Source organism: Paramormyrops kingsleyae, chromosome 12 (genome assembly GCF_048594095.1).
Source record: "Paramormyrops kingsleyae isolate MSU_618 chromosome 12, PKINGS_0.4, whole genome shotgun sequence".
Taxonomy (NCBI): domain Eukaryota; kingdom Metazoa; phylum Chordata; class Actinopteri; order Osteoglossiformes; family Mormyridae; genus Paramormyrops; species Paramormyrops kingsleyae.
In genome coordinates, this window is record NC_132808.1 from 11,620,043 (window position 1) to 11,643,448 (window position 23,406).

At 38.6% G+C, this 23,406-nt stretch overlaps 1 protein-coding gene across 1 annotated transcript in view; it reads right to left on the reverse strand.

Moving 5' to 3' along the window:
* Nucleotides 1-23,406, reverse strand: part of LOC111834527 (uncharacterized) — a 42,084-nt gene that overhangs the window by 13,819 nt on the left and 4,859 nt on the right. The window contains exons 4-13 of the mRNA XM_072718441.1: nt 16,587-16,682; nt 16,286-16,381; nt 14,750-14,842; nt 8,858-8,929; nt 7,189-7,302; nt 6,337-6,435; nt 4,883-4,993; nt 4,420-4,512; nt 2,601-2,681; nt 1,929-2,030 (exon numbers count right to left, since the gene is read on the reverse strand). Of these exons, the coding sequence (XP_072574542.1) occupies nt 1,929-2,030; nt 2,601-2,681; nt 4,420-4,512; nt 4,883-4,993; nt 6,337-6,435; nt 7,189-7,302; nt 8,858-8,929; nt 14,750-14,842; nt 16,286-16,381; nt 16,587-16,682 (957 nt within the window). The remainder of the gene's footprint in view (nt 1-1,928; nt 2,031-2,600; nt 2,682-4,419; nt 4,513-4,882; nt 4,994-6,336; nt 6,436-7,188; nt 7,303-8,857; nt 8,930-14,749; nt 14,843-16,285; nt 16,382-16,586; nt 16,683-23,406) is intronic.

A 23,406-nucleotide genomic window follows, 5' to 3' on the forward strand; every position in this document is an offset into this window, starting at 1 on the left:
TGCACTGATTATTTGGCCCCTTTGGGACTATGTGTTTGATAACACACATATCCAATGCTGATTGGTTTTTATGGGGCTCACATCAGTTCTTTTCCAGTTATTTTGTCCACCCTCTATATATCTTTAAATTCAGTAAAAATGGGGACCATGAATCAAATCATTAAAATGTACTACATCAACTGATACTCAAGTCTAATCAATTAGGCAGACTAATACAGTGGTTAATACAACTACTGATTTACTACACCACTGTTATTAAATTAGTTCTGGTCCTCATTTTAATTTTTAACTTTTTAACAAAGACAGAGAATAACTGCTGAAATTAAGATATTTACATATTCACTTTTTTAGGTCTAACTTTTTAATTTAGTTTTAATTTAGTACTACACAAAAGTATTTCAAATTTTACATTTTGTGCAATGATTTTCTGGATTTTTCCATCTTGATCTTTTAATCTCACACATAGCCACACGTTGCCCGCTTTATCAAATTCTGCCTTACAATAAATTTTATTTGTAAATGAGACGGAGACCTATACTTAACAAATGTGTTGTTTTAACTTGCTGAGAGAAAAAATTAAACAATATCCTGGACTTCGGGGTAAAGGATTGCTGTTTTTAGACTTGTAGTAGAGTTTTTATCAAAGATACAGACGGGGGCTGCGTGGGCTACAAGTTAGAATTAAGTTTGTATTTTATTATCCTGCACGGCTTATTGTGCCTCATGCTGTGCAACCATGCACATGTAGTGGCCATGTAGTGAAATAACACTTTCGAACAACCCCCCCCCCCCCCCCCCCCAAATATACCTATCAGACATACAGGCAGTTACAAGACTGACGAGTTTGAACACCCCTCAAAATCCTCTTGCACTTCAATCAACAAAATCGACCAAGGGAATATACCCCCCCCCCCACCAATAATCTGGCTCACCCATAGCACCTACAACATTAAATCACTAAACTGCGCATATAAAAGTGTGTCTGTACTTAGGATGTAGGGTGGGCACTATCTGAGCTAGAGTCCTGTTTCAGTCCCATGGAAGGGTGACATCATGGATGGGAACCTACGAACTGTAACATTGTGGATAGAGACTTCAATCTGTCACCATACACAGGCTGACATTGAGAACTGACTCATTGATGTACTTTGGGTTTGCTCTTGATCACAGTTTACACTTTGCTGTTAGCAAGCAAGCCCGCTGAATGTAACAGAATGACTGAAGCCTAGTTCATACTTCACTTTTCCATGGGCACTTTCAGGCTTTTTTCTGTGTTTCACATAAGGTTTTTTTTTGCCATCCAGCACCGGATATAAAGTAGACGGTTTTCTAACCCAGAGAGCAGTGATGCATCATCTGATTTAACAGACATAGATAACTGTGTATCATTAGCATAACAATGGGACTCAACACCATAATTTCTAATAATGTTACCAAGTGGTAGCATATATAAAGTGAGCAGTAGCGGACCCAGTACTGATCCCTGTGGGACACCATATTTGACTTTAGTAGGCTTGGAAGATTCATTGTTCACACGGACACAACGATCAGTTAAATTGGAGCGGAACCAAGAGAGAGCTGTCCCCTTAATGCCAACCACAGATTCTAGCCGGTCCAAGAGGATATTATGGTCCACAGTATCGAAGGCTGCTGTTAGATCTAGTAACACCAATAAAGCCATTTCTGATGGAAAATCAGATCGGTTTCTTACTCCTCTGTTCTACCCTCCACCCCCCCAACATCCAATCCAGCATGTTTTGATTTACTGTAGCAGTACACATTACAACTATTTAGGGAGCATCACATTTTGAGAACTACAGTATATGGGTTTTAATTGTACTCTGATGGCTGATCTTTAAGACTGGTTCATTTTAACTTTGTATGTGAATTAAGACTGATTATGGTTTAGTACGACATTTCATACTTACAGTAAAATCCCTCCAAGTACATATCATAATACCACAAATAATGCCCAATAAACATGTAGGCACATAATCCTGAAGCAGCTACTGCAACTGAAATGGAATAGCCTGAAACAAAAAAGATCACATTAGTCTGTCAAGTACAATTATCCACCCTAGTCCCACATCCTATGACCTAATATGGATATAAAATATAAAAACAGACCTGTTTGTATTTCATAAATGAAATGTTTTCCTCATTTAGACAATTGTCTTTCCTTCAGCTCTCTTTACATAAGTACAATTCACAGTCCCAGTCACATGACCCAGAATTACATTGATGAGTAATAATGAAAGAAATAAACTAATTTTTCCACTATGAATACATCCATCCATCCATCCATCCCCATGCACATGTCATATTTCTTACATGTATTTACATTATTTATGTAATACATTATGTATTTGTTTCCTTTCTTTACAGCATTTACAAATGTATTTATTTCCATTATTTAAGTGATAAATACATTTATTTCCATTATTTCCATCAAAAATGTATTTAAATCATTTTACATTATTTCCATTTACATTAATTTACATTTATTAAATCTAATGTTAAAGTGATCAGAATAAACATGCTTCCACTTAAAAACACGAACAATTAGTGATCATAAGTATGAAAACTGCAGGGAAACTCACCTAATATGAATGTGTTGTGCATCCAAGCAAAAATTTGGGAATAAATTGCAAGGAACAGCATGTTAAGCAGTTTTGAATTATCTGTAAGGCAAACAGAGCAAATCAGACAACCTCATTCTCTCATCAGTCTATACAGATATAACATGATATTAAATAACAAAATGTCCTTGGGCTTTTTTTCCCCTGAGATAAATCCTGCTGTCCCCAGGGCCCGACTGCACTGTGAGGTCATGCACAGTAAGGTCCATGATCTGAGGGCAGCGGGGGTCAAATCAAAGGCCAAGGGCTTTATACTTTCCCAGATGTGTACATGTGGACATTTCTGCATCAATGGTTATGATGCTATTGATGTAAATGTGGTTCTTTGCGGTCAAACGTTTGCAGCATCAAGATTTTATGTCTGCCTAGCCAGCGACTGCGCTGGTCCTCAATCACTGCACGTTTCACATGCCCACAAAAACACAAACATGGACACGTTTGAAGAACATCTATGTGAAGAACTTCATTTGTATGACAGAACATGTTTGAATTATAAAGACTTATATACAAATTGAGATCTAAAGTAAAATTTAAAATACACCAAGTCATTTATGAAGAGAAGCAGAAAATGTACCTGAGCCAGACTCTTTTGTTGTAGTTATGAGAGTATTTGTTCTTTTGTAATAGACGGTTCAATTTGCATAACAGTTTCAAACACACAGAATTTGCAGTTCTGATAACTGTTTAATATATTTTTGTTTCACACATAATTTATAATTTTGATACTGCTTTACCTCCTTTTTAACCAAAAAAATGTAATTATTCAGAAGTCCTTTCTGTATTGCCATTTATTGCCATGACACTTTCTCATGATATGTCTGGAAAAAAAGTCATTAAATTGTATTTTGTGTTCATTGCAGCTCGTGTGTCTCTGCTTGACCACAGAAGTATAAAAAGTTCCGTGTCTAGATTCTGTGGCCGGATGCACAAACACAGTCCATGTGCAGAGAAATATGTCCAGATCTCAAAAAGCCCAACTTGCTGGCTTGGAACCTGAACGTAGAATGTGAGCCACCTAGTGGCCACTTTGAGTAAGAAGAACTGGTGCCATAGCATGAACTGAAAACTGAGTTTAGTCACCTCATGCCAATAGTCATTAGACTCCAGAGATTCATCCAACAACCACCCTGATCTAAGGCTACAGGGAAAGGTCTAAGCTACAGGAAAAATATAAGGGGGAATAAATTACCTGTATGCTAACTTGCTAAAGGTTACATTACAACAAATTTTGCTGCCCCTATATCATAGAAACTCATGTAGCAAGAATTCTCATAAATACATAAATATGTCCCAGTCAGCTGGTTTCCTTATTTTTCTCAATTTGATGAGAAGATTCCAGGGCAATCAGATGTGAAAAGTTTAAAGTTTGGGAAGTCCTTCAGCTTGCATCATTAATAATGGTATGTTACTATGGTAGCAATGCTGGCACAGTCCTTTGTTTATGGTGTTTTGATTGGATGTTTGGAAATAAATGCTTATTTCTGACACAGTAATAAGCAATTCAGCACCTTTTGCTTCTTTCACCCTCTCTGGTTCTAGCTAGATGCATTTTGACTCCACAAATCCTATTGACCCCCGTGACTTTATTTTCTGTAAGCCAATGACTGAGCGCTTGCTAATATTTGATAGGCCGATTATTGTACTCTTCCTCCAATTAGACAGATACCTTCCCTGTTTTTTCGGATTTTTCCCCCCAATAAATAGTCTGTCTGGGCTGATGTTTGTTCACCCACCACAGCCTGTATGTGATTGTTTAACATAACCCTGACACAGTACTTACACATGAAAAACACCCAGATTGCAAATATTTCTCCAGGATGGACTTTCCCAGTTGTCCTATGGGAGCGTATTATCCAAAACACACTGAAACAAACTGAAATCAAGGAAGAATCAGTAACCATGATATTCATGACAGACACAAACTAAAATACAGTACCCTATGGGGTTCTTAGTTTGAATCTCACATTGTCAATAAATGCAGATTTTTCGGTTATGAAAGGTTAAACAGGGGTGTTTCAGTTGGGTACTGTATCATAGTACCCTAACTGTGTACATGTTAATTATGGAAAATACACTTACAGTATCGATGCCATGCAAATGCTCAAGTTCAACATCAGTGTGTTTAACTTATTATAATGTAGCAAATGCGTCTAAATCTAATTCTACTGCAATTTTTTTTGTATTTCCAAAGTCTAACACAGTTTTTAAATTAATACATTTACAAAACTTGAAAACATACTTACGTGGCAATAAAACCATAAGGACTGGAATCATTAACATAGTTAAAAATGTTCCAAGTTGTTCTTTCGAAGCTGCATCTGAGTGATATTTTGCCAGGAAAACACTGACAGCAACTAAAATAATGCAAGAATAGAGTCAGTCACCATGAAATTCATGTCTGACAGAAAACAAACGCAGGCATGCTTTGTGGTCCTGTGTTTAAATCCTTGTATAGCATAACCCTGTTACCTGGGAGTTCGGAGTTTGAATCCCATGTTGGACACTGAGGTAATAAAAATACATCTCAGGATATGAATTTTGACTGTGGAAAAGTAACAAGGTTGTTTGTGTTCTGTATTTCATCATATATCCCATAATATAAATGTTAGCAAAGAAAGAAAAATATAGTATGTGTCAGGATTGGTGCTCATTTGGTCCTGTTCTATGTGTCTTGTTCCTGTTTGGCCAGCAGGTGTTGCTGGCCATCCTCTTCCCTCCTCTATCTTGTAGCCCCTTTGTCCCTAGTGTGCTTGCCTCCTCCCTGTGTGGCTTAAGTGGTTGGCCACTGTTAACAGCTCCTTTTGTGTGGTTGTGGTTTCAAGGCTGGCCAGAGGCCAGTCTCAACTAATTAATGTTTGTTGTTTTTTTAGATATCCTGGTTTAACGTTTGTATAGGTGTTTCAGTTACAGTTCATTGTCTTGCTCCTTGTTCCTGTTCATTCAGTTGTCCAAGTTATGTTCCTCTTAGGGTTTGGGCCTTTTCCCCCCTATCTGTTAATTGACCTTAATTGCCGATTAATTGTCTGTCATCCACCCCACCTGTTTCTAGTTAATCTGTATTCCCTTCGATTGAGTTGATTACAAGTTACACCTGTCATTTGTTTACTCTGATGCCTTGTGTGCCTGCCACGTTTTTTAGTCGGTCATTGTTGTAAAAGTTAGATGTTACTCTGTGTGCGCTAAGTACTGTAGCTGTGTATTGCCGCTCTGTTTAGTTCCTAGTTCTGCTCCCAATGTTATCTAATCTATCCTTATCTTTTTCTAGTTTGTTTTGACTCCTCGTGGTCCTGTTGTTTTGGTGCTTTTCCTTGGGTGTTCCATGTATTCAATAAACCCCTGTTGTCTTGGAGCTGCTAAGTGGACCATCACCCCCTGTTCCCGTCTGCTCTATGCCGTGCCGTAACAGTTTGTCCTATTTTACACTGGCCGCAAATCGTAAATTGTTAACATAGGAGCCATAATGTAATCATCCATGTTGCCTATTTCTGAAACCCAAGTTCTCTAAACAAACATTAAAAATAACAAATACATTTATCCTTCTATACGTCCATCAATCTCCCACATACACAATGGGCCGTTTTAGTCTCCATTTTACCTAAATGCATGTTTTTGATGGGTGTGGGGTGGGTGGTAGAGAACCAGTGCAAATGCAGGGAGAACATGTAAATAGCACATGTGAACTTATAAACAGACTTACTTATGGATGAAACTGTGATGACTGGATACAGAAGTGCGCATATTACTGCTATGCAGCCAAATATTAAGGAATCCTTTACCAAAAACAAATAGGTCACAACTGAAATGAGATGAGAATACAGTCATGTACCATGATATTCATGCCAGGCACAAAGACACAAAAACAGATGTGTTCAATGGTCCTGTGTTTAAAACTCTGCATCACACAGCCCTGTTAACTGGGGGTTCTGGGTTTGAATCCCATGTTGGACATTGTGGTACTAAAAGTACATCCCACTTTAATTTGCTGATGGGATTAAATGGGTTATTAAAAAGGTAACAATGATATCTGGCAAAAAGTTATATCACATATCCTATTAGAGAGTTTGCAAACCATGCTTAAAATTTGAACAGAAATATTTGTGCCATCCCCACTTATTCATTATTTAGGATATTCAAAAACATTTAGTTTCTACACATCATCCATATCTAATACATGACACCAAAACGTAACACTATGTATGTCTGCAAGTTCATATTTTAGGGCTATTTATTGTTTTTTTTTTTTACAAAATTTAATGATATGGAACATGTCATAATTTGAAGTTTAATTGGCAAATCTTAAATATATTAAAGACAGACACACAGAAGTGGGACTCAAACCAGCAGCCTGAAGGTGTCAGGCAACATTGTTGCCCACTGAGACACTGTGCTGCCCCATGGATACAGATTAACAGTGAACAAAACTGATATTTAAACAATTAAAATTACATAAATTGTCATATTTCTGTGCTTAAATAAAATGTACAAAAGAAATACCTTTATGCTTAATTCTGGTGAAATATTCCTGAAATATATTTATAACTATACTTACTTCGGAATACAAGGAAAAAGATGAACATAAATATGATTCCACCAAAAATGCTTCCAAATGTTGCTTTCTCCACTGGAGTTGCGGAATATTTCGCTGAAAACTCAATGATATAACCTGAAATGAGGTCATAATAGTCAGTCACCATGTAATTATATATAGCCCCACGTATTTTAGCCCCAATGCCAATCTTCGACAGTTTTCAATAGCTAGAAAAGCCCCTGGGTTAATGTTACTGTTTTTGTTGTGTATAGGGGTAGTTTTAGATTAAATCAGCATTGTGCCAGTGATTTAGCTTAATGTTGCTTTATTTAGTTAAATGTGGTGTTTCTTTCATTGCTTTGTCTCTTTGCTGAGCAGGTGTGGGTCTTCCGGCAGCCAGAACTGTGGGGTACATTCAGGAGGGTGCCTGCCAGGATGGGCCTGCTTTTCTGTGCTGTGGAAGAGCCGAACCTGTCTCAGGACGGGGATGATTTGCTCAGGTTTTGCTTTATTTTTATTTTTATTGATTTGCTATATACTTAGTGATGTATCTTCCTATTTTTCTTTTTTTTTTTAAGGTTATTATTGCTCATTTATGTTGGGAAAAACCATTCATTTCACATTCTGAGAAATTCCTTTTTTTCCCCTCTTGTTTGAGCTTATTATTGTTATTGTCTTTGAAATTACATTGCAAATGTAGGATGTGTGTGTGTATATACATATGACTAATTTGCATTACCAATGTTGGGTAATTACTGGGTGGGAATGGGGTGGTCTCTCAAGAGCGCACACATGCAAATGATTCTATGACTTATAACCTGTGGTTTACTTTTTGTACAAACGTTTAGTTTTTGTATGCATGTTTCCTGTCCCACCAGAATGTATGAATGTATATGTCACGTCCTACCTGCCATGTCCACCTGACCCTCCTATCTCCTCCCTAGTGTAACCCTGAGGAGCCGTGCCTGTGACTCGTGAGTCTTGCCTCTCATTCTTATCCCTCATCTTAATTACTCCCAGCTGCCTCTCCTTGACCCCCTCATTAGTCCTATATATGTGTTCTTCCCAGTTCTTTGTTCCCCAGTCCAGTTATTAATGTCGCTCCTCCTGTCTATCAGTGTTCTTCCTTCTATTATTCCTCCTGTTTTGACCCCTCACAGTCCCATTTGTTTCCTAGACCCAATTAGGTTCAGTTCAGTTTTGAGTTCAATAAAACCCCACTTTGTCTGCCCACATACCTGCCTTTTCTTCCTCCGTCCTTGTCTTACCCACCATGCTATGGACCCACCCTCTTAACTGGGTTACTGCATGAGTGAACAACCTGGTGATTCAGGTGTGGCTTGAGCACTATAACCTGTAGCCCCTAGTGACACTGCAGTATGTTTGGCATCTTCAAAAATGCACCACAGTGTGTTTAATATTTATCAGGAACTGCTGCTATATTCTGATTTACTGCTCAAGTTTCAAAACCATAAAATTACATTTTACTTATTAGTAAAACTTAGACGTTTCTTTACAGACACACACAAGTGAGAATCAGGGTTTAGGATTAGCCAATTAACCAGTGGCCTAAAAGTGATATTGTTACTCTACCAGCACTATGATTTGAACCCACAACCTTCCAGGCATGGGCACAGAACCATAACCTGCTGAGCTGTAAACCGGCCCACATAGTTACACTCAAACTTACCAGTGAATACCGCTGTGACAATGAGGGTGTTTCCTACAGACAGGGTCATATATTTCATAGAACCCACTTTATCTGCAAAATAAATATAAGAGTTACTTTAACAAATACAGCACAACACAAATACAATGCATCTCAAGTTACAATATGCATCCTTGATGATTTGGGAAGAATTATTGGTACCACTTTACAATAAGGTTCCCTTTTGCCCCTTGTAAATGGTAGTAACTCATTAATAGAAAGAAAACTGTGTTATAACTTGTTTAAAATTGTCTATTAATAATTTACAAAGTCTTACAACTTAATTAATAACCAGATTATAAACCATTTATAAACCCATTATATGGGTAGCCTTATTGTAAAGTGGCACCTGATTATTTGTGCTGATCATTATTTTAAAGTTAAACTAGATTATATCAGATTTATTAATGTACAACCACTGGATTTGCAACCATTAGATTTAATTAAAAGGTGCATGGAGGATATTGTACCCTTTAACACAAAAGTTTACCCCAACCAAAAACCATGGATTACCCGAGAGATTCATGAGGCTCTACAGTACAGGGACTGGGTGGAATCACAATTCAGCAACCGTGGGAGCATGTGGCAGGGACTAAAACCCATCACAGACAGAGGTAATTCCAGTGCGCTGCTGAGCGATGTCTCTCTCTCAGAGGGTAAACGTTTTATATTCAGTTTGAGGCAGATAACGTCTCTTGACCTGAGGGAATATGCACCACAAATACCGTCACCAAGTTCTCGTTAACTGAAGATGACATGCGCAAGACTTGTGGGTTAAACTAACAATGTGGCTGGCCTAGATTGCATGGCCTGTCATGTCCTCAGCGCCAAGCACGGGCCAGCTAGCTAGATTATCACGGACATTTTCAACCTCTCCCTCTCAATATCCATAATCCCTGTATGCTTCAAAATATCATCCCTGTGTCAACAATCACCCCAGCAACATCCCTGTATGACTGGCAGCCAGTTGCCATGATCCCCATTGTAAGCAAACGCTTCAAGAAACTGGTCAGGAACTTCATCTGCTCTGCGCTGCCTGACACAATAGACTCTCTTCAATGCGGAAATTGCCAGAACAGGTCCACCAACAACGCCATAGACCTGACACTCCCCACTGCCCTCTCCCACCTGGACAAGAGGAACACATAGGTGAGAATGCTGTTTGTGGGTTACAGCTCAGCATCCAACACCATAGCTCCCTCCAGGCTCGACAGGAAGCTCTGAACTCTGGATCTGGACAGCTCTCTGTGCAGCTGGATCCTGAACTTTCTATCAGATCAAAGCCAAGTGGTCAGACTCCCTGACCCTGAACACAGCAGTTCCCCAGGGCTGCGTACTGAGTCCCCTGCTGTACTCACTCTACACCTATGACCACACAGCCACTAAAAACTCCAACATCATTGTGAAGTTTGCTGGCAACACAGTGGTAGTGGATCTCATCTCTAACGTGGATGAGACAGCACACAGAGAAGTCGTCAGAGCCCTGACACACTGGTGCCAGAAAAACTGCCTTTCCCTTAATGTCAAGTGGACTTCCACAAACAGAAAGAGGTACACACCCCCAACGCCAACAATGGGTCTGCAGTGGGGAGAGTGACAAGCCTCAGGTTCCTCAGGGTGCACATCAATGAGGACTTCACATGGACAGTTCTCATCAGAAAAGCTGTGGATCTTCTACCTACAGTGACTAAAATGATTTGCCAAGCATCCCTGCATCCTTAGGGCATTTTACTGTACCAGCTGTAACATTGGGAGCATCCTGGATGCATCACCGCCTATTATGGGAACTGCACCCCCTACCAGTGTAGCAAATTTTAAACATATTCGGCGGAAAATTCTAGAAAAAGGAGGCATTTACAAAATTTTGGGAGTACTTTTAAAAAAATAGTAATTAGTGCATAAATTTGCTGTGTATAATAAGTAATTAGTGCAAACAGTTTCCCTAAAATGCATACAGTATTCACCAACTTATTCCAACATGAATAAATACAAAGCATATTACTGCTGTTACAAAGAGAAGTGTGCAATCATCTGTATGTGTACAAAATACCATCGATATGTGTGAGAGAAAGTAGGAGATAGTTCCATTTAGGTTTTTATTTAGCTCTTGTCTTGTGTGTGGAGCTGATGTGTCTGTAATGAAAGAATATAAGACGACAATATGAAAGGAAACACCAGGACAAGTACAAGGATCTTGTCATACAGCAGAAACTCCAGAAGGTAGAAAAATTAAAAAGAAGTCTGGTGTCACGGCAGTCTATGTTCACAAAAGCAAAATTTCAAAGTGAGGCTGCTGTTAAAGCCAGTTTTATTGTGACAGAAGCAATAGCTAAATCAGCTCAGCCATTAACTGAGGAAGAGATGCAAGATTAAAGTACGTCCAGCCAAAAAGCAAGCATGTATGTAAGCCTAAGCAGGAACACCATTGCTGATTGTGCATATGAGCCTGCTGCCAATATAAAAAAGGTGATGGGAAAGGGAAAGATTTCATCGCTTGTTTTCTTGCTCTGGATGAGAGCAGCAACTGAACCGATACTGCCTAGCTGTCATTCTTCATCTGTGGAGTGGGCCACACTTTATGCAGGCACCATCTCCCAGACGACTCCTTCCCAGCTTGCCCTGCCTGCGGTGGTCGCCTTGTCAGCCCCTGGCTCATCCGAAGCCGTTGCCACCCAGACATCTGCTGCCTGCACGTACGAGGCCATTGCTGCCAGATGTTGCTCCACACCTGAATCTTCCATCTGCTCGCCAGAGACAGTTGCCACCCAGATGGTTCCTGCCTGCTCGCCTGCAGCTATTGACGGCTTCTGTCTGTCCACCTGTGGCTGACGAGTCGGCTTCTACCTGCCTCGCCTGCGGCCATTGCCCATTGCTCCTGCCTCGCCTGCTCCCACCTCGTCAGTCTCTGCCTGCTCATGTGTGGCTGCCCCCTCTGGCCTTGCCTGTTGAGATTCTATAGGCCTCTGCCTCGCCCCCAACGGTCCCAATGGCTTCAGTCATATCTGCAGCCACTTCTGCAGCATCAGCTTTCCGGGGCTCCGTAAAAAAACAAATCAGAAATCACAATCAGTGAAAAAACCCGGGTGCATTAGTGTGCACACACCTAAGCTAATACTTTGTTTCAGCTGAAGCACTTTCTGATTTTATTTCAGCACTTCTTGAGTCTTTTTGAGTAAGAGTCTGTCTGGCACACCTGGACTATTGCAATTTTTGGGAGGGCATCTCTTGTGCACAGCCCCTCTTCAGGTCACCCCACAGATTTTCAGTTGGATTAAGGTCTGGGCTCTGGCTTGGCCATTCCAAAACATTGATCCTCTTTTGGTGAAGCCATTGCTGTGTTGATTTAGATGTATGCTTTGGGTCATTGTCATGCTGAAGCATGAAATGCTTCTTCATCTTCTGCATCCTAGCAGATGCTTGAAGGTTTTTCTCCAAAATAGACTAGTATTTGGAGCTATTCATGATTCCATCCACTTAAAGTCCCAGGTCCATGCTGCCGCCACCATGCTTCACTGTGGGTATGGTGTCCTTTTGATGATTCACGGTGTTATTTTTGCACCAAAAATACTTACTGGAATTATGGCCAAATCAGATTATCAGATCATAAAACATTTTTCCAAATGGTTCTGGGAGACTGGATAAATCTTTTTGCAAAGTATAGCAAGGGCTTGGATGCTTTTCTTTGTGAATATCTTTCTACCCTACCCCGCAATCCAGACATATGGAGAATATGGGAGATTGCTGTCACATGTAGAGAAGAACCAGTATTTGTCCGTTCCCACAATGTTGCTGTAGGCCTCTTTGAGGGCTCCCTGACCATTTTTCTCCTAGTCTTCTCATACATCTTAGAGGGACATCCTGATTTATTTTATTTGTGCTACTTCATCACTGCTGTGGGACTTTGTAAACAAAGCTTTTCCACTCACTTGCACATACCAAGTGTGAAGTGATGTGACAAAGTTATTTGATTTGATTAAATGTGTTGTATATAGTTCATATAGTGTATATAGTGCTTTTGTGTATAGTAACACATATACATGTAGTAACATATTAAACATGAAACACAAATTGGTTTTTTATATACTGAACAGCAGGACAATAAGGCTGTAAGACAGACTACAGTGTAATCATTTGAAGCGTCACCGTTATTTGTTTTATTTCACTGGATCCTCATGTAAAATGCAAACTGACAATGAGCATGAAGAAAACAGAAATGAAACATCACTTTAGCTAAAAGAGCTTTTAGGGCAAATATGCCCTAATATATGTCTTATAACTGGATTCTCACAGGGAGGACAGCTTCGGTCAGCTGGCTGGAGTGAGATTATGAATTTGAGACAAGTCTGCACACACATGCACACGCATCTGCACGCATGTCATAGTTTTATTACCTTGTAAACAGTGTTAATTTTGACAGCAGATTTCAATTTAGTTTTAGTCATAGTCTTTTGACTAAAATGCAATTTTAGTTTTAGTCATATTTTAGTCATCTGTTTTGTTTTAGTTTTAGTCTAGTTTTAGTCGACTAAAAAGCATAAGATTTTAGTCGACTAAATCTACTGTAGATTTAGTTGACTAAAATATATTGGGTTTAATTTAAATGTAATTTAGTTAAACCGTGGTAATATACAAAATATTCTAACTTAAAATTAAATAAAGCCAAGTCTCATTAAATATGTGGAATATCGTCTTTCCATAAAAACCAAAAATTAGATATGCATTGTTTAGAACTTGCATATGACATTCTGTAAAGCAAAAGTGCAACTCCAAATTATTTAAAAGAAAAACTGTATTTGGCAGTAATGCCATTGCAAATACTGCATGACCTGAAAAAATTACCTTGCAGATGTCGCTTTAGATTTGTTGTATTTTTACCAGCGATTTCCGCTCCACACGGTTTACACAAGGTCTTGTTTGTCTTGACATCAAACGTGAAATTATTCCATATATCTTCTCTTCTTTTTCTCCCAGCCATTGCCATGTCATTTTAGTTTAAGTCAGACAGACACCCACCAATGTATGCAAGATGTACTGTCGCATCTCGCGTCGCAAGGTGAATCAGTATCTTAATTTTCCAAATGTGCGTGTGCGTCTCACCGCGCCACGCACCAAGATTAATTCTGATTGGATCATTTCCAAAAACGTCCCTCACTCACATTTTCGTCTCGTTTTTATTAGTTAACGAAAATGTCAATATATTTTTATTATAGTTTTCGTCATCATCACTTAATTTTTATTTAGTTATCGTCTCGTTTTCGTCAGTGAAAATTTGTCGTTGACGAAAATTATAACGAAAATATTTCGTCAACGAAATTATCACTGCTTGTAAATAGTCTGTAGGGTTTGCAAATTACTCCAATGCTTTTCATGTGGCTAATTTTAGGTTTATAATGGAACAATATAGATTTTCCTTAAGACTTGTATGAACGTGAGAATCAGAAAGCGCGAATGTCACGTCAGATGCACGACAGTTGGCAACCCTGTTATCATCATCAGATTAACTGCAATCCACACAATAACGTTCTACAAACATCTATTTTTGACAGCAAAAAACTATAAATAAAACTGCAGCCAAGACATTAACTACATTTGGAACATTTTAAATCTGTATGTAAAATCATGCACAAGCTGCAACAAATCAAAAAAACAAAATCAAAAATCTCTTTGACTCACAGCTGAAAAGTGCACCTGATAGCAATAGCAATTAGGCTGCAGGAGAACCAGCAATCATATGGAAACACCTCATATGGAATAATGTACTATACATTAATTTATTCTAAAACTTATTATAATAATTATTTTTTCAAACTGTCACCTTAGTTTACCAGTGTATATTGGAAATTGAAGAAACCATGTGAAAATAAGCAAACATACCTGTAAATAATGCCAGATATGGAGCCATATAAAACAACAGCAGGATACTCAGCAGACTGATGACAGCACAAGTAACAGCCTCTTCTGAGGATCCTGAGAAACAGCATGAACAAGATAACTTTAAGGCCGTATTTAGGTGTAGTTCTGCAGAATGGATCCCACTTTTCCTGTCTAGGTCTTGTTTTGGTCTTGCTTTGCTGAACTGTCCAGTGAATCTTGCATTAATGATAACATGACTGACTGTTTTTGTTCTAAATTCTATAATTATTCACCAGGTGGCACTTCCCTGCTGTTGTAATTTTTTTCTGGTTGTTTATCTTATCATGCTGTGTTTATTGCTCTGTTTATACTTTCAGGGAATGAGGAAAAGCCGATACTCATTCTAAATAAGTAGTAGTAACTACAATCTGTACAAACCTACACAAAATATTTATATTGCCAATACAAATGATTCTTTGTGGGATGCTTAGAGAAATATAAGCAGTTACGTTAATGGATAAAGGATTTAAAGATGTTTATCAATCTTAAAGACAAAACAAAAGTAACCGATTCAAGTAACTATTCACAGTTATATTAACTCCATCAGTGTAACCCAGTAAATCTGGTCTTGTTTTGCTACCTGAGTAACTAGTTTAGATAATTGAAAATAGAATTTGTGTTGATAAGTTATCATGTAGCTAGATAACTGTATACTTCTAACAAATATTATGTTGCAGTAAATTGTTTTTTGGTTGGCAAGTCTTATTCTATAAAGTTTGTTTAGTGGGGTCCACCTGTCAGCCAACCAAAAAAAAAGCCCATAATTTTTCCATGAGTATTTTAGTTGGTTCACCAGCAGCAGGCACTCTCGATGGGTTCTCCCATCTTACAATTACATAAAATGAAATTAAAGAAAGGACTTATTGTTATTCTCCATTAACTACAATCATCTACTTTTGCTGTTATTCAGATACTTTAATTAAGAATACTCTCAACATATTATTTTTCTTGATTCCTATTTATATACCCATTTACAGTTTGTATGTACAATGATGATGGACACAAGGGTGCATGTACAATTCGGCAATGGAAGTACGGCATGCTTAAAATGGTTAAAGTATGGCATGGGTAACCACCAAAGATTGTGAATGCTACCTAAAAACTTGACTCTGACAAATGGTGACTGACTTTAAAATCCGTATGGTATTAGTGGGTAGAAGACATTAGCAAGTGGCTGAATATTCAGTGGCCAGATATAAACACACATTTGGTGGAGAAACCTAGCATGTACAATAAAGAGAAATTATGGGCAATCAAGTCACCAGATGCTTATGACTATGCTTTCCGTCGTCATGTACAGAACATCAAATACCATGATACAGACTCAGTGTTTTGTGTCTTGAAATCAGAAACCCTCCCTAGCCAAAGACAAGGACACAAAACCACTATGTATGAGACTTGGGTCATAATTAACACATTTTAATTGAAAAACTCACAAGACACAAATAATGAAAATCTGTCATATTTCTAAGCATTCTTTATATTTAATGGGCTCACCTTCAGTTACACCCCACAGGATGAATGCTGCGGAAACCATGATCTGCGGAACTGTGACTTGTGAACAGTGACACAACAGAGCCTGTCTGCTTTTACCTATAGATATAAATTAGAACCAAATTTAACCACAAGTTCTAACATTAAATGATAGTTCAAGCAAAATTTAATGATCTACAGTTTCAGATGGTCATTCTGCTGCATGTTCCCCTGTAGAGTGGCAGTCTCACTCTACGCACCTTAGGCCTAATCTGTGCTTCATAAAGATTGGATGAAAATGAAAACATGTTTTTGAATCACTTACCTTCTAAATTCCTGACAGAAAAAACACCGGTAAGTAGGACTACAGGTGTGACAGCGATGCACAGCCCCATAAGCAACCAATGCAGGGATGAATAACCTAAAAATGAACAGATATATCCTTTATTTATTTTCTGCATTATGCTGTTTGTGATGTTAGAGTATAATCAGCACATCCAACCCACTATTAGTCACAAACTGGAGCAGAAATTTATGATTAAATGTTTTTCAGTGCCGTGTGATTCCTAACTGTTGTCCGGCCTAAACACAATCTTATTAGAATATGAGATTTCTCATTTTTCCATATATCGTTTGGCCACATTTACACCACGTCACAGTATTGACTCAGTCATAAAAAAGGTATGACCTTTGGTCATTTGTGTCAATGCCAAACGTCGGTTTCAGTGATGCCAGCACTGCAAATCTGTGGATAATGTGAAACGTGTATTGTTCTCCGATGAGTCCACCTTCACCGTCTTTCCCACATCCAGGAGCATTATGGTGTGGAAAACAGTTGATTTGAAACAGTTTATCAGAAGATTTGCATGAGTGATGTTTTAAAATGTTCTACACAAGCTAAAGACTGTGATGTACAAGTAACCCCTGCAGATAGTGTGTCTGCAGTATGAAAGACAGTCATTAAACACTCTAGCAGGTAAGGTTCTCAGTGTGGAAGTGTAGTGTCTGCTGCTTCGTCAGCCAAGGTGAAGGCAGAAATGGAGAAAGCTGCACTAAAAGCAAAGACTGCAGCATTAAAGGAAAAGTTAGCCATTAAAAGAGAAGAAGCAGAGTAGATGAGGAGAGAAGCTGCCATAAAGGCTATAAAACAGGTACATGAACTTCAGTCTGCAATGACTGAGGCAGATGCAAAAATGGAGGTTTTGCAAAAATATGAAAATATTCAAACAGACAGGAGTGTGGCATAAGTTAGTGACATTCTGACCTCTCCACCTGTATCAGGACGTCACATCAAAGTTGAAAATGCTCTCCAATCACAACTGCCTCAAAGAGACTCATCCGCGTGAAGTGTAGAATCCAGTGTTAGGCCAGTGCTGATTTGCCTATTCAAAGCAATCACCCAGCAAGCTACCATAATAGAATATCTGCTGAAGAACCACAAAGCATCTTTTTTTTTTACCAGATATAAACATACCTACATTCAGTGGTGACCCACTTGAGTACCTGTTGTTAATACGAGCCTTTGAGCATGCAATAGACAACTGTACATCTAACAATGTATATCGCCTCTACTTCTTACAGCAGTATACAGGCCACCAGCTGCATGAACTACTGGGAAACTGGATCCATATTTAACCCTCAGCAGGCCATGCAAGAGCCAAACAAATATTAAAAGTATTATGGCGATGATTACAAAATAGAGGAAGCTTATATAAGAAAACTCTTGGTTGAGACAGATTAGATTCAAGGTTCAAGATCGTTTATTTGTCACATACATGTTTTGCAGTGAAATGTATTACCTAGGTCACTACTGGACTGTGCAGTAAAAAGAAGTAAGAAGGAAGTGCCAGCAATAACATTTTAAAATAAAAAATAACCATTAATAGGCAATTAGCACTGCAGTCTTTCTCACTGATCCTGACGGGCTGTTACAATACAATGTCTGACGTAAGTTACATGTAAGACTTGGACAATACAGTTAATATAAGGGTGCTTGCAAATAAATTGCCATACAAGCTCAAAGAAAGGTTGTGCAAAGTTACATGGGATTTACAAGAATGCATAAATAAAAGACATTCAAAGACTTCATGGACTTATTGTCAATAAGCAAGTCAAGCACATTTTGCATCCACATCATAGGAATTTAAAAGATACTACAAGCGCAAAAGAAGAGCATAAAACAAAGGCAAGGCCTTACTTCAAGGAGAAAAGTGGAACAAAGAAAGAACTGAATTTATAGAAATACCTAATTGAAATAGAAACCAAAACATGGAAGGAAAACAAGGACGTAGACCTAAAGCAGAAACTTTCTCAGTTGATGCAAACAGCAAGCTTTGAGTTTATTGCAATGGAGGGCAACACGGTCTTGCAGCATGCAGAAAACTCAAAAACAAGTCGCATAAAGAAAAGACTGAGTTCCTGAGAACCAAAAGTTTGTGTTTTGGACACATCCAATATCTAGTGTATTCGGTCACATCCCACACTATTACACATAAAGATCAAGACAATTCAGCACAAAATACACACAAGATGACAAAAAATGCTGCGAAACATAATCAGTCTCAAGTGCTCTTGTGCAAACCGAAACTTTTGGTGTCAGTGGGGCCAGCAAGGAAGATTATGCTCTTATGATCATTCCAGTATACAAGAAAGAACAAAATGGAACCAAGACAGTAATTATGTATGCATTTTTAGATCCTGGTAACAGCACTCCGTTTTGTACGGAGTCACTGATGAACTGAATGTGGACAGAGCACAAAAATTCTCATAAAAAAAGGAATCTCTGGTCCACAACCAAGCGGCCTGGACTGGAGATCAGTAGCCTGAATGCTGACCAGTTTATTGCACTTCCAGAGATGCTCACAGAAAGTGATTTCAGTAACTGAAGATAATATCCCATATCAAAGGGGATATTAATAACTGGCCTTGCCTGAAGAAGGTGAATCTTCCCACCGTTGAGTGTAAGGTTGAATTTCGCATAGGAGCAAATGTCCCCAAGGTTATGGAGTCGCTTCAGGTTATCAACAGCATGGGTCATATGCCGTAAAAACGGTCTTGGACTGGATGGTGAATGGTACACTCTGAGATGGATGTGGCACAGAAACATGGAAGTGGACTAAAGTAGCTGCAAATCAAATCTCAGCAGCAAAGCTAGAGGACCTCTGGTAGCTGCAGTTTAGGCAGAACTTCCCTGATGCAGAACAAAACAAATAATTCAAAATTTCTAAGGATGGTCACCTATTTATGACCTTAATGTCTCAAACTTCAAGACTGGTCGATAGCCATTACAGAAATGGTTCACCAGAGAAATCAAATTTCAGACAAAGTATGTTGCATTTATGAATGACATTCTTAGAAAGGACTAGGCGGTGAAGCTTGATGATAGTGAGCTCCCCTGAAGGAAGGACGTGGTATCTGCCTCACTGTGGGGTCCAACATCTTGTCAAGCAGAAATTGCATGTTGTTTTTGATTGTGCAGTGAGCTATCAAGGAACGTCATTGAACCAACAACTCTTGCCAGGTCCTGACTAAATAAGTTCACTGGCATGGTTTGGTCCGACTGCCTCATACTGTACAAAAACCTGCTATTTAGACATTGTGGGGACCATTATTTTGGAACAAAAAAATCATTTTGCAAGCAAAAGACTAAGAATGCCTGAAGACTAGTATTGTGTTTGGTTACATGTGGTTAAGGTTAGGGCTTGGTAGGGGTTGGCATTGTTGGGATTAGGGTTTTGCCCATAGAAATGAATGGACAGTCTCCAGAAAGATATGAGTCCATGCCTATGTGTGTATGCATGTACATAGTTGATTATTGTTGCCAAGTTTTACCCCTCTCTGGGTTATGTAACTGTTCACACTAATTAAAGTTTACCTGTTCTGCTCAAACGATGTTTTCATCATAATGTTATTTTTGAGAAAGCAATAGTTTTTAAATCAGAAAAGTACTTAGGCTCTTCCAAAAAGATTTGCTGCTTCAAAGCCATCTGAAATAGCGATTACTTTGAAAATATACATAAGCCTAAGGAACTATGAAACAAACCATTTTTTAACTGTTCAAGTGGTGATTCCAATTTAGTCGCATCAGTTTCTAATAGAAAAAAAACAAATAGGCGGCTACATTTTTGTTAAACAGTAAAATCAAATTGGAACCACGTTGGACACTTGATTCAGACTCTAATTTTGTGGCTCGTGAACATCTTTGCTGCTAGATAACTGTTGCCTAGTGGCCATATCAGTGGTACACAGATAATACACATCTGCTTCATAGACTTACTGTTATATGGTGGTTAACTGAATCACAGGTCTGCCATTGTATAATGGTTACAGTACCAACCAACCAACCATTTCATTTATTATCTATTCTATCTATGTTCATATTTATGTTCATTTCTATTATTTATCACTCTACTGATGCAGTTACCTTTTAAACTATGAACATATTTTCCAGGAAAAAATATATATTTGCAAAAGAACAAAGCTTGGCCAATGTAGCAAAGGCATATGATATATGTTATTAACAGTTGAATAAACTCATAGGAAATTGTACGCTCAGGTTTTTGCTGCCGCTTTATTTTAATCTTAATTTTCATACACATGAACCATGGACATATCTACAAAAAGAACAAAACTACAATTGGGTATTTGATCTGATTTCTAATCTAGATCACTGAGCATCCTTAGACTCCACATCCTGACTAAGTGCTGGGACCTGGGCAGGTATTTGATTTAAAAGAATAGGCAGCAGAAGGCCAAAGAGATGGAGCACCTTATCTGGCGACTTGTGCTCATAGCGCGCTTAGCCATAGCCAGCCGTAAACCACACCTGATGTGTAGAAGGGAGCCCAGTGTCTGAAGCGACATGCTATTACTTAGTTTGCTTGTGACTACACCCAGTCTTTCTACTGCAGCGTTTGAATGAGGGAGAGAGAGAACTGCCGTGGAGGCCAACTCTTCAAATGGGTTTATGCTGCTGCATCCCAATACCTTTTTATCTCAGCCCATAATCCAGTGGTGTTGGCTGTTTCCTCCCATCTCTGAAGGTGAACAGACCTCCACTGACTGTTGAGGTCAGTTGTTGCTGGACAATATCCTAAAAGTATCATTAGCTTAGCCATTTCATCCAAGGCCTTGACCGTGCTCTGCACCTCACTAGGAACTGACTGCAGGTAAGTAAGGTACAGGAGGTTCTGTGGGTCAGCGTGCATTGAGTGTAAAACATCTACCATGTAACAGTGCTCGCTTGCCATGGTCCTCCCACTGATTGAGTATTCTTAATACAGCAGCTCTATTGAAAGCAAGTGTGTGGCACAGACTCTTCCTATTAATGGCCTCTCCCCACAGTTTATGGTTTCGTATAGTGGCCTGTCACTTCCTTTCTTTTAGACGAAATGGAGAACCAATTGTATGTTTCCTTGACCAGGAACTCAACACTACGATGCCGTGTGGTTTTTGAGACAGAGCCGACTGCCAGTTGTAAGGAGTGACACACACGACGGATGAGAACAAGATGTTTCATTTCTTCTTTAAGAATTTTGTAAACACCATTGCACGCCCCTGTCGTGGCTGATGCATTATCTGTGCCAGCGTCCAGCAGGTTCCCCTTCTTGAGGCCACACTGATCAAGGAAGGAGAAAACTGCCTTGGTGATGGACTTTGCATCTCCTCCCTCCAGCTCAAGAAAGCCAAGGAAAGCATCCATCACTTATCCCTTTACCTCACTAAAGTAACGAACCACAACGCCCAGATATTTGGAGACACATCCATACTTTCGTCAAGCAGGAGGCTGTATCTGTTGCCACCAATATCAGCCACCAGCCTTTAAATAAAGTATGAAGCCAAAACACCATTAATCATCTTGCTGTACTTGGTGCGGTACATCCGAAAATTCTGGCCTGGGAGTCGGGGATTTGGTCACATGACAAAACATAGCAGTGCACTGCGATGGCCAAACTAATTGTTGTCTCTGCTGTTTCAGGGTTTCTGTGCTTTTTTTTGTAAAAGACTATTTGTATTGGGTAGCCTGATTGTATGGCTTTGCCTTTTCAAGATGCTTTTGGGTAGCTGTATGCTTTTTAGTGTCTGACAGCTTGGCATAAAAGTTTGTTTTACAGTACAGACAGTAAGCCCTGATGTCGCTACTACTGATATACGGATTCAGCCATCCTTTGAATTCCGGTAGTAACTCCCATTATTTTCGATATTTTTGTTTATAGGTTTTAGGTTGTGTCATTTTTTTTTATGTATTTATATTACAAATGTGTGTTTTAGTTGTTTAGGATTGTATACAAGACCAAATAAAGTTTGATTTCAATGTGTGTGTAATTTTCTTATAATGAGTGTTACTATGACAAAGCTGGCGTTAGTAGTTAGAGAATGAGACACAATGAGAGAGAAACCCTAACCCTTAATAAAACAGTCCTTAGAAAGAGGAAGGAGGAATATAATAAAGCATCAAGAGGATGAAAAACAAAATATTAAAAAGAAACTTTGTGACTGGTTTTGCAAATAGCTTGCATCTGAAACACGATACAACTGCCATCATGAAAAAAGTTGTCAAGTGAGAGAATAATGACAAAGTAAAAAAATAAAATAATAATAATAATAACAGCTGTATGGACAAAAACCCAAACTTTAAATGCAATCTAGTTGAAAGAACAGATACACCAAGATCAGGACCGCAGTGACAAGAAATAAAGTATTTTCTATAATATACTAGGGTGGCACAGTATTATTTTGTTGTAATAATTATTGGGATATTTATAAAGAAGCATAAGTTCAACATAAATTTCTCACAAAACCGTCTAGGAGTGATTTAATCAGCAATGATGAAAATAATTATGATTGTCTCGGAGAACGCATTATTTTTAAACCTATATTAGGTAATCTATAAAAAGGAATAATAATTAAAATTACAAAGCTAGCTAAGTTTTTTTACTATGACAAAGTAAAAATGTTTAATGAAACAAACTCCCTGCACTATAATGTCTGTACAGAACTGAAAGTAAAAAAAAGCCCAATCTTAATCTATCCGACTAGCCATGTAAGAATTGAATGTGCATAACATGCAATGTTAGTATTTGTATCGCACACTTTCCAGCTGTTTAATTTAATATAGCCTTTTTTCGAATTCAGTACAAAATACC